This window comes from Babylonia areolata, chromosome 19 (assembly GCF_041734735.1).
Source record: "Babylonia areolata isolate BAREFJ2019XMU chromosome 19, ASM4173473v1, whole genome shotgun sequence".
Lineage (NCBI taxonomy): Eukaryota > Metazoa > Mollusca > Gastropoda > Neogastropoda > Buccinidae > Babylonia > Babylonia areolata.
In genome coordinates, this window is record NC_134894.1 from 41,699,722 (window position 1) to 41,712,221 (window position 12,500).

The 12,500-nt window shown below is 44.7% G+C and overlaps 1 protein-coding gene across 1 annotated transcript in view; it reads left to right on the top strand.

The window, feature by feature from the left end:
- The window catches only part of LOC143294171 (neuronal acetylcholine receptor subunit alpha-10-like), a 128,687-nt gene that overhangs the window by 102,873 nt on the left and 13,314 nt on the right, over positions 1 to 12,500 (top strand). The window contains exons 3-4 of the mRNA XM_076605602.1: positions 7,729 to 7,773; positions 10,024 to 10,133. Of these exons, the coding sequence (XP_076461717.1) occupies positions 7,729 to 7,773; positions 10,024 to 10,133 (155 nt within the window). The remainder of the gene's footprint in view (positions 1 to 7,728; positions 7,774 to 10,023; positions 10,134 to 12,500) is intronic.

A 12,500-nucleotide genomic window follows, 5' to 3' on the forward strand; every position in this document is an offset into this window, starting at 1 on the left:
TTCAGTTGAAGATGAAACTCATTTTCTTTTTATGTGTAAGTATTATGAAGAAATTCGAAAGAAATGCTAACTTTTTAACGGTGAAAACGTAAAGAACATGAACCTTACTAGTATGCTTTTGATAGATGATGAAGTAAGAATAAGATCTCTAGCGAAATTTATCGCCCTAGCTTGGGATTGTCGGAAAAGGACATTAACTTTGGAAGCCTTATATTATCGAAAAAAACCACTGTTACCCTGATGCCAGTTCCACAGTTTATAATTCTGAATTACTTTGTAGAAAGTTGGATGGTCGATCTTTTTTTCTTTTTTTTTTTTTTACTTCACTTTTTAATCTTAGCAATATGTTGTATTTTATGATTTTGTTTTTGTTGTTGTTTGTCTTTGATTTTCTTTTCACTCTTAGCAATGTGTCAGTTTCTCCGTAAACCGCCGTTATTCTTTGTTCATACATTGTCCCCCTTGCCAAAGAATAGTATTGTCAATGGCAATAAACAATGTCCGTGTCCGTATCCGTGTCTTTTCTTGTCTCCTCATCACCATAGCATTTTCTTTTCTTTTTGTTTTTCTTTTTTTCTTTTTTTTTCTTTTTTTTTTCTTTTTTTTTTTTGCCACCGTCGTTGTCACCATTATGACACAACATACGAGTTAGCACTTTCAGAAAAAACACACAATACTGAAATGGCAACACGCTTTTTATGGTAACATGTTTTTTCACGGGATTGTATCTCTGGCGATTGTACTTCTTCTAATAGCCACAGTGCATGCGTGATTCTCTAGACAAGCCTAGTTCTGCACAAAGCGCAGTGCATATGACTGAGAAAACATTTCGGAATCAAAAGAAGCGTACTGAACTCCTCCCCATCCGCACCCCTGCCTTCAAAAAAAAAAAAAAAAAAAAAGGAATGGCGGAAACGTCGTTTTTACTACTGTATGACACGTACTTCAGAGACTTGCAGGTGAAAGGCCAGTTCTGCGTAATGAAAAGACAACACTTTCCGGACCAACTCATCTGACGTGGACAACCATTGTGTATTACACGTCCAACATGGCTCATGTCCTCGTGTCTGTGCGCGATTTTGACTGAACACACTCATGCGTGAACGAAAACACACTAACACACGTTCCCATTGCCGTTCGCGTGCGCGCGCGCACACACACATGCGCACGCACACACACACACACACACACACACACACACACACACACACACACACACACACACACACACACACACACACACACACACACACCGTATTTCCTACAATACCAGTATTGTACCAGTATATCTCTACGTTTGATGATATCGGAAGTCATACATACATACATACATACATACATACATACATACATAAAACTTTTGATATATTACATATAAGACTTCCGATATCATCACACATGAGAAATGCGTTTTAGATATTGCAGGAACCAAGACAGATAAGTTATGACACAAGAAACATGACGTCGGCAGTTGTGCAAGTCCGTAAACAAGTCCTTTGCCAGAACGCACGACGGAAAGATAAAACCTCACCAGTGTCTTTGTTCAGTTTTGTTCAAATTCGTGCATTGTCACTTTCAAACTTCTATCTATGTACATGTGTCAGAACAGGACTTTGTATATGATTTTCTTGTTGTCCTGTTTATAATTATGTTGTATTATGACATGTTCCAAATAAGATACTTTTTAAACCAGCGTCGTCAAATTGTGATTTCATATGACATAGAAACATAAAATCATGAAATAGATATAATTTTGCAACAAGGAATCATGCACACAAAAAAAGAAAGTTAAGACATCTGCCGTAGTTCCTGTTTCATGATGTCAAAGAATACGGACTGATCCGTATCCGTTTCACCACCTCTTCTGTAAAGCAGAATTACCAGAAACGTGGAGGAGGTGGGGTGGGGGGGGGGGGAGTGGGGGTGGTTAGGGGGACATCTGACCTACTCATAAACATAACGCGGTGGTCAGGCCTGGAGAAATAAAGCATCGGCGAATCTTAACCCAGGCTGCCACTCCCTCTACAGGATAGATCTTTTAAGGTTGTGGAATATGTGGTACTCCAGAGCATCGGTTTTGAAACGAGCGGATGACGGGCGCAATAGCCGAGTGGCTAAAGCGTTGGACTTTCGATCTGAGGGTCCCGGGATCGCATCTCAATAAAGACAGCTGGTTGGTAAAGGGTGGAGATTTTTCCCGATCTCCCAGGTCAACATATGTGCAGACCTGCTTTTACCTTAACCCGACGGGAGCAATAGCCGAGTGGTTAAAGCGTTGGACTTTCAATCTGAGAGTTCCGGGTTCGAATCACGGCGACGGCGCCTGGTGGGTAAAGGGTGGAGATTTTTACGATCTCCCCGGTCAACATATTATGTGCAGACCTGCTAGTGCCTGATCCCCCTTCGTGTGAATACGCAAGCAGAAGATCAACTACGCACGTTAAAGATCCTGTAATCCACGTCAGCGTTTGGTGGATTATGGAAACAAAAACATACCCAGCATACACCCCCAGAAAGCGGAGTATGGCTGCCTACATGGCGGGGTAAAAAACGGTCATTCACGTAAAAGCCCACTCGTGCACATACGAGTGAACGTGGGAGTTGCAGCTCACAAACACAGAGGAAGAACCTTAACCTTCTCCGTGTGTCTATGCAAGCAGAAGATCAAATACGCACGTTAAAGATCCTGTAATCCATGTCAGCATTCGGTGGGGTATGGAAACAAGAAAATACCCAGCATGCACACCCCGAAAACGGAGTGTGGCTGCCTACATGGCGTGATAAAAAAAAAACCCGGCCATACACGTAAAAGCCCACTCGTTTACACAAGAGCGAAGAAGAAAGAATGACCGGATGAAATGACTGAAAAATTTCGAACCGCTCAGTACAGATAATCGTTTGTGGCAGACATAAATAAATAAGGGAGCTTATGCTTTACTTTGGCTGCCATAAACAAGACACACAAATCCTAAGAAGTCCCCCCCAATTTTAGGTATGTGGACATTCAGCCACGCGACGCCGAGAAATCTACGCTTTGACGCTGTGTGTATCATCGCCAGTTGTAGAGAAGTAAAGACATTTCTGTTTAAGAAAAAATACATTAAAAAAAAAAGTAAACTGTCGGTTGTAAAATGAAATTAAGTTTGATAAGAAGTGTCACCGTTTCAGACCATAGGGATTGTGAACAGTGGAAATCCTTATTCCCAGGATGGGTGACCCATATCTGAAGTGGGATGGGGGAGGAGGCACACAGTGTTTCAGCATCCAGAAGGGGGATGGTGCCTGTCTCTCTCCATGATCTTCTTGCTTTCTTGTGAGGGCGTGTGTCCACATTTGGAACACGTGGTAATGAAAGGGGAACTGATCCGTCGGGTGCTCTCCCTTTCTTCTGTGTCTCTGTCAGTCTGTCTGTCTGTCTGTCTGTCTGTCTCTAGGTCTCTGTTTGTACGTGTACGTGTGACTGGCCGTCTGTCTGTCTGTCTGTCTCTATGTCTCTGTTTGTATGTGTACGTGTGTCTGTCCGTCTGTCTGTCTCTATGTCTCTGTATGTGTACGTGAGCCTGTCCGTCTGTCTGTCTGTCTGTCTCTGTCTCTGTTTGTATGTGTACTTGTGTCTGTCCGTCCGTCTGTCTGTCTCACTCTCTCCTCATCCTCTCTCACTCTCCACTCTTCTTTCGTTTATCTTTCTTTTGTTCTTTCTGTCCATCTTTCTTTCTTTCCTTTGGTTTGGACAGATGCCGTCCAGAGACTGGTTTAGATGGACTCAATATTCACGATTCAGTTTGTGTGTGTGTGTGTGTGTGTGTGTGTGTGTGTGTGTGTGTGTGTGTGTGTGTGTGTGTGTGTGTGTGTGTGTATATGTGTCTGTGTGTCTGTGTGTCTGTCTGTGTATGTGTGTCTGTGCGTGCGACCAAAACCCAGGAGCGGCAAATGATCAAAATAAAACACGCGCAGCGATTCTCGAGCGTAACACGGATTCGGTGACAATTGCTCTCACGTTGGAGGTTAATTATTTTCCTTCAAATACATCAGGGTTTTTTTGTTGTTGCTTTTATTCATAGAAAACAAATCAAAGAAAAAACAATGCGACATAAAGGATTTCACCACACCGTGATCACAGGGTGGTGCGGTCAATGGCTGTTCGGTGTCAGTAGAAAAACAAAAAGTTCGTTCTGGCGTTGAAAGCATCATTAATCCCTGATGAATGCTGCCTGGTTGAAGCGGTTAGTGTCTTGGGCCAGTTCTCCGACACGTCCCTTTCAGGGAGAGCAGAGAAGGGGAGAAGGGGAGGCAGGGAAGCCAGGGATGGATGTACTTTTTCTTCTTCTTCTTCTGCATTCACTCGTAAGCACACGAGTGGGCTTTTACGTGTATGACCGTTTTTACCCCGCCATGTAGGCAGCCATACTCCGCTTTCTGGGGGTGTATGCTGGGTATGTTCTTGTTTCCATAACCCACCGAACGCTGACATGGATTACAGGATCTTTAACGTGCGTATTTGATCTTCTGCTTGCATGTACACACGAACGGGGTTCAGGCACTAGCAGGTCTGCACATATGTTGACCTGGGAGATCGTAAAAATCTCCACCCTTTACCCACCAGGCGCCGTCACCGTGATTCGAACCCGGGACCCTCAGATTGAAAGTCCAACGCTTTAACCATTCGGCTATTGCGCCCGTCGATGGATGTACTGAAACGTCTTCTTCCACTTAACCTTTTCACCGCCTGTCAATTCAGAGTACAAAATTCCCTTGTGGTTTAAACACAGAAAAGACAGTGGCTAAGAACAGCTGGGGATTCCCCCTGCGATGTGTAGAAACTATGGCCTATCCTACCACCAAACAGCAAGAGCAGTAGGTTCATAGATAACAGACGAATGACTGGTCACCTTTCAGTGACATGGGTCTTCTACCACGTCTGTGCATAAATGCGAGCTTGGCGGTGAAAGAGTTAATTAACGACCAACATCAGTATGCTGATGAAAATTGTCGTGTTGTGGGAGGTTGCTGTTGGGCGCAATTTAGCTGGGCTACCGAGGGATGTTCTGTTAACTGATAGGGGAGATGGGGCGCAGTCCACTGGTGTGTTCGCGTCTCCAGCTAGGCCAATCCGGCTACCGTAGCGGTCCCCGGAAATACAATCGACCGGCACAGCCCTAGCCTTAACAGACTTGAGAAGAAGAAGAAAATGGTGATGATGTGATGAGGAAGGAGGAGATGAAGAAGAGAGAGAGGAGGGTATTATATATATATAAAGCGGAAAAGCGGAATGTGAACAGCAGACAATATCGCAGAACAAAACAAAAGGAGAACGCAATCGTTAACTTAGTTTCAGTTTCAGTTTCAGTAGCTCAAGGAGGCGTCACTGCGTTCGGACAAATCCATATACGCTACACCACATCTGCCAAGCAGATGCCTGACCAGCAGCGTAACCCAACGCGCTTAGTCAGGCCTTGAGAGAAAAAAAACCTACTACCACTACTAATAATATGTATAAGGCGCAAAAACTTGATGAAGTCAACTATAAGCGTACATAAATAAATAAATAATAAATGAATCATTATCTTAAACAATAAACAATGACGCAATCAAGTGTGAACGTCATCATTCAGTCTCAAAATTCAGATACTCAAAACACGCACTCCAGTCGTATCAGTACATGACAATGATAAACTCAGTTCAAACATAAAGGGATGTCAGATATCCTTCAACCATAAGATAAATGAATCTCTCTCTCTCCAATATTACTTTGTGCTGGATACCCCAAAACACAACATATTTCTATTCTTTTTTTTCTTGCATCAATAACGAATTAAATCAGAATCTTAAGACATATTTTGTATTTTAAGAAGAGACGTGGTCACTCGTACAGCTTATCTTGCCAAACAGCCGGAAAGAAAGACACGTGAAATCGCAACAACAATGAAATACAAAAAAGTCGATAACATGATGGAGAACTAGAGAGAAGGAAAACAAGAGGGGAAGAGAGAGAAAAAGACAGGGGGGGGGGAGAGAGAGAGTGAGAGAGAGAGAGGGAGAGGAAGAGAGAGAGAGAGGAAGAGAGAGAGAGAGACAGAGAGATAGCGCAACCAGGGCAGCGACAGACAGAGACAGAGAGGGAGAGGTCGGGGGTCCAGAAGAAAATACAAGATGAAACATAAAAAAAGGGTTGAAAAACACTGTATCATCATCTTTCTTATAGTGCCTTGTTTCTTGTGCTTTATCCTCTTTTTTCTTCTTCTTTCGCGCGCGCGCGCGCGTGTGTGTGTGTGTGTGTGTGTGTGTGTGTGTGTGTGTGTGTGTGTGTGTGTGTTCGTTCGCGTATATGTGTGTGTGTGTGTGTGTGTGTGTGTGTGTGTGTGTGTGTGTGTGTGTGTGTGTGTGTTTATGGTGTGTGTGTTCGTTCGCGTATATGTGTGTGTGAGTGTGTTAGTGTCGTTCGTGTGTGCGTGCATATGTGTGTGCTTGTGTGCGTGCATGTTTCCATCTTAGGTGTGTGTTTGCGTGTGTATATGCGTGCGTACGTGTCTGTGTATATGTTTGAGTCATGTATTTCTGTCTGTGTTTGTGTATCTGCGTGTGTGTTTCTGCGAGTCTGTGGGTACAAATGTGCGCGCGCGCGCGCGCGCGCGTGTGTGTGTGTGTGTGTGTGTGTGTGTGTCTTGTGTATCTTACCTCATTTCTAGAGGTGGTTCAAATAGAGCTACATTCCTATTCCCTGGTCCCTTTACTGTGTGAACTGTGTGCAGATTTACGGGAGGGGTGAAGGTCTGTAATCGTGGTGTGATGTGGCGCTACGCTTGATGGATCGAGAGTGGGGGCGCCCTCTGGGTTCAATTAACTAACTTACGACCGGAAATAGAAAAGATGGCGGAACGGGCATGCGCTGTAAACTGACGTCACAAACCGGAAGTTTCTCTCCCTCCCTCCCTCCCCGCCCCCATTTCTTCTCTTTCCTGTTTCCCTACCGTTACCCTTTCCTGTTTCCTGCCCTGTTCCTTTCCTTACCCACCATGCTTTCGTTCTTCTAATGCTGCTTGCCCCCTTTCTCCTTCTACATCTAGTTTCTGCTTATGCCTTCTTCTTATTATTGTTCTCCTTGCTCTTTCCTTTCTTTTTGTTCTTCTTCTTGTCCTCCTTGTTCTTCTACATCTATTTTCTTAATATGTCTTCTCCCACTTCTTCTTCTTCTTCTTCTTCTGTTCTCTATCTATATGTTTCTCTTTATTTCTCTGTCTCTGTCTCTGTCTCTGTCATTCGTACTCTTTTTGTCTTTCGCGTGTATTACTGATTGAAGCATCGTTTGATTTTTCTTACCTCGGCGCTGCGAAATCATTTGTTGTATGGGGTTGTGTAGAACGAGAAAGAGAGACGGAGAGGGAGTGTGTGCGTGTGTGTGTGTGTGTACGTGTGTCTGTGTGTGTCTGTGTCCGTGTCTGTGTCTGTGTGTTAGTGTGTATGTGTGTACGTGCACGTGCATGCGTGTGCGCACGTGCGTGTAAGTGTATTTGATCGTGTATTTGTGAATGTGTATGTGTTTGTATCTGTGTCTACGTCCGTGTGTGTGTGTGTGTGTGTCTGTCTGTCTGTCTGTCTGTGTGAGTGTGTGTGTCCGTGCGTATGTATGTGTAGTGTTATATCTGCTCACGCATGCTTACGCATGTTAGTACGTATGTGTGAGCTAGCTTGCTCACTCGCTTTTAAGTATACACTGTGTGACTGTTTCAGGACATGAAGAACCAGATTCTCACCACCAACTGTTGGCTGAATCAGGTAGGTGCCTGACTGGCTGTCCGTCTGTCCGTCCGTCCGTTAGTCAGTCTCTGTGTTGAGATGATGAGTCGGTTCTCATAAAGTCTGTTCGCTCTGTCGTGACGTCAGACAAATAATAGAAGAAACGAGGGAGGGGTGAGGAGGCGGCAACATTAACATTACCATTCACAACGAGCGTCTGCTGAACTCACATTGAGAATTAATTCTTCACCAAATTTTCAATTTCTGAGTTTAAATGGATTACCGTATTGTTTGTTTTCTTTGTTTGCTTGTTTGTTTGTTCGTTTGTTTGTTTGTCTTCAAAGTCAAATCCAGATTCTTCACTGGTGGAGTTATAGCGGTGCATTGGAAAATTAATGCTTTTGCCACACGATGAATGGGATATTGTCCACGCTGCATTTGTGGAGAAGTTTGATTTATTTTTATATGACTTTAAACGGAGTTTGTGTTCCTGATCCTTTGGTCATAGCATAGTGAGTCAACTATTTTGTTCCAAACAATAAACCATCCTAAACTTTGAATTTTGTTTAGGAGTGAGAGGGGTGAGGGTGGGTTCTGTAACCTTTATCAGAAATCTCAAGTGTGGAAAAGCTTCGGAACTTGATGGCCTGAGCCAAGAGCTTGACAAATATGCTGTGGATCTTCCTATGTCGTTCTCTTCATTTGTTGCCAGCTAGCTTTGTTATCCCAGCACTCAGCTTACGTGAACCCGGTCGGTCCAAGCTGGAACCTCCGTTTTAGAACAGAATGAAAAGAGAGAAACGAAGACCCAGTTCCAGGAAGTGTTCTTTGTCATGTATTGTTAAAGAAGCTATTTTTTTACAGCAGTCTTCATGAAGATGAGAGGAGAAGCGGAGAGCAGCCAGATTTTAGAGGATCTCCGGCATCTGCTGACCGCGTTTCACTTTGTTCAAAATAAACTGAACGGGAAGCGAAAGAGACAAGTTGGTTTAACAATAGGAAAACGTCCTTGGATTTGTAGGTCTTGAAATAAACATGGTGACGCTGACAAAGTTTGTTGTTGTTGTTGTTTTTTATCGAAGTGCACTTTGATATTAAAAACAATTGTTGACATTATTGCACAGCTTAATCAGTGTCATGAAATGTTCGTCTCAGGATTGTTAACGATGATTTAAGGATGCCTGCTGAACTTTTCTTCTCTCTTGTCTGATTCTAGCGTGTTGAGAAATCTGGGATTCAACAGCCAGCGGGTTAAACTCAAATCCTTCTTTCTGTGTAAGATGATGATAATGAAGGGATATCATGCAAGCAGTAAAAACGACGAAATCAACTGTTTGTTATTGTTTTAAAGAACGACTTTTTTGTGTGTGACAAAAAATAGCGAGAATAAGAGACAAGACATTTGAAACTAAAGAGATCAACAAAATAACAAAACATCAAATGATAGCAGCGAATTGACTTTTAGAGCTGTTATCTAAATATCATTTTGTCGCCATTTCATAGGACTGTGGTTGTCTTCCAGATCATGGCATGTTCAGGTGAAAAAACATCCCAGCATGTCTCAGAAATATGTTTTTGTTTTGGGGTTTGTTTGTCTGTTTGTTGTTGTATTTGTTGTCTTGTTTGATTGTTGGAGAGATGTTTTCTGTTGTTGGTGTTTGTTGTCTTGTTTGATTGTTGGAGAGATGTTTTCTGTTGTTGGTGTTTGTTGGGTTTGGGGGGGGGTTTTTGTTGTTCTTGTTGTTTTGGGGGGTGGCTTTTTTGTATTTGTTTTTGAATTTTTTCAAGTGTGTGGCTGTTGACATTCCGCTGTGGATCATGTTGGGCAGGAGGTGAATGATATGTCCATTGTTAGCGCTGCATTCCAGAAAAAGAACAGAGAAACACAACATTGACAGGCACGCAGTATTTACCTTACAAAAACACTCCCAGAATGTGCAAGACAAAAAACTCTCAGTTCTTGAAAGGCAGCTGTCATATAATTCGATTCCATAGCAAATATTCTGCCTGTTGGTCTTTGTTTCTCTCTCTGTCTCTCGCTCTGTGTCTGTCTGTCTGTCTGTCTGTCTGTCTCTCTCTCTCTCTCTCTCTCTCTCTCTCTCTCTCTGTGTCTGTGTCTGTGTGTGTGTGTGTGTGTGTGTGTGTGTGTGTGTGTGTGTGTGTGTGTGTGTGTGTGTGTGCCTGCCTGCCTGCCTGCCTGTCCGCTTGCTTGCTTGCTTGCTTGCCCGTCTGTCCGCCATGCGGTCTACATGTGGAGTCGAGGGACATGGCTGTGCATTGTGTTGTCAGATCTGGACTGATGTCGGCCTGCAGTGGGATCCGGACAAGTACGGAGGGATCCGAGTGGTCCGCCTTCCGTATGACGAGGTGTGGCGGCCGGACATCCTCCTCTACAACAAGTAAGTGTGCAGGGAGTGGCCCTACATCCTCCTCTACAACAAGTAAGTGTGCAGGGAGTGGCCGTACATCCTCCTCTACAACAAGTAAGCTCCTCTACAACAAGTAAGTGTGCAGGGAGTGGCCGTACATCCTCCTCTACAACAAGTAAGTGTGCAGGGAGTGGCCGTACATCCTCCTCTACAACAAGTAAGTGTGCAGGGAGTGGCCGTACATCCTCCTCTACAACAAGTAAGTGTGCAGGGAGTGACAGGACATCCTCCTCTACAACAAGTAAGTGTGCAGGGAGTGGCCGTACATCCTCCTCTACAACAAGTAAGTGTGCAGGGAGTGGCCGTACATCCTCCTCTACAACAAGTAAGTGTGCAGGGAGTGGCCGTACATCCTCCTCTACAACAAGTAAGTGTGCAGGGAGTGGCCGTACATCCTCCTCTACAACAAGTAAGTGTGCAGGGAGTGGCCGGACATCCTCCTCTACAACAAGTAAGTGTGCAGGGAGTGGCCGTACATCCTCCTCTACAACAAGTAAGTGTGCAGGGAGTGGCCGTACATCCTCCTCTACAACAAGTAAGTGTGCAGGGAGTGGCAGAAGCAAGGTGGCAGAATGGTTGAGACTCCAGTACAGTGTCCGTGAATGTCTAGGTTTGATTCCCGATCTCGCCCTTTCTCCCAAGTTTGAAAATCAAGCTGGGCGTCTAGTCATTCGGATGAGACGACAAACCTAGGTCCCGTGTTCGCTTGGCGCACCGAGAAAGAACCCGTGGCGACAAAAGTGTTGTCCTCTGGCAGAATTCTGTATAAAAGAAATCTACTCCGATAGGTACACAGATAATATGTATGCATGCACTCAAGGCCTGGCAGGTTTGTGGGGTTATGCTGCTGTCAGGCATCTGCCTAGCGGATGTGGTGTAGCGTATAATGGATTCGTCCGAACGCTGTGACGCCTCCTTTAGAAACTGAACTGAAACGCACAGAGAGTGGGGGTTGGGAAGGGAAGGACCGTGTTTCCTCACTGACCAACTTGAGGAGGCGCCGTGGCAGAACCGGTCAGGTGTTGGGACTTCTGGTCAGAGTTCGAGTCCCCGTTTCGGGCTTTGGGTTGTGTCCTTGAGAAAGACACTTTACTTCCAGTTTCCTGACTCCGTCCCGGTGTGAGAGGGTATCTGGTTTTGGTTGGGGAAAGGTTAACCCTTTCACTGCCAAACTCGCATTTATGCAGCAGCTAGGTAGAGGACCCATGTCACTGAAGGGTGACCAGATCATGGGACTGATATCCATGAACCTACTGCTCTTTATGTTCGGTGGTATGATAGGCCGTATTTTCTACAAAGCGCAGGGAGAACTCCCAGCTGTTCTTAAACACCATATTTTCTGTGTTTATGGCACAAGGGAATTTTGCACTCTAAATTGACTGGCGGTGAAAGGGTTAAAGCGGCGGAAAGATTGGGCCCCAGCCTTCCTGTGCCGAGTCCTAGACACAGTGAACATAAATCCGCTGTCCCCAGTGGCCTTAAAAGGCTATGAGACCTTTAACTTTAACCTGTGACACAAGGAAATGAAGAAATCATTGCTTTGCTGTTCTGCTGAGTCGTTTCCTGTAACTGGTGGTTAACACGGACATTGCAGGATAATGGTTCTTGTCTTTGGAAGTGGATCCTTTCTTTGTTTCCTTCCTTATACCAGCGAGTACACAAATCATTGTTATGTTGAATCATATTATATAAGACACTATTGAACATCACCGAAGTGACCCAGAAGCCATGCTGGGTCTCCTCTTCTGTGTGTATGTGTAAGGGACGTGGGGGTGGGGGCGGGGTTCGGGGGATTGTGTGTATGTGTGAGAGAGAGAGAGAGAGAGAAGAGAGAGAGAGTGCGTGTGTGTGTGTGTGTGTGTGTGTGTGTGTGTGTGTGTGTGTGTGTGTGTGTGTGTGCCATATTCAAAGCCAAACATCAGTCGTACCCTATAGGCAGTGCGTTCTGGGACTATGGCAGAAGGGGCGGCCAGGTGGGGCAGTGTAGCGGGACGAGCGGTGTAGGGGAGGGGGGTTACCAATGGAATGGCGCAGAAGATTAGGACAGGAAAAAAATGAACAGACGAAAAAAAAAAAACATGCAAGAACCAGAAAGAATAACGATAAAGCAGTGTGCGTTAGCCAGAGTGAACACCCACACATGCACGCATATCACTACAAATAATGTGCTTGTTCTGGAAGGGAGAGGAGAGTGGGGGGGGGAGCTTTCAATGTAATTAACTTTATAAATGCCGAATGCGCATGTGTGCGTGTGCGTACGTGCGTGCGTGTGTGTGTGTGTCTTTGTGCGTGTGTGTGCGTGTATGCGTTTGTGTGTGTTTTATGCTTGCGTGTCCG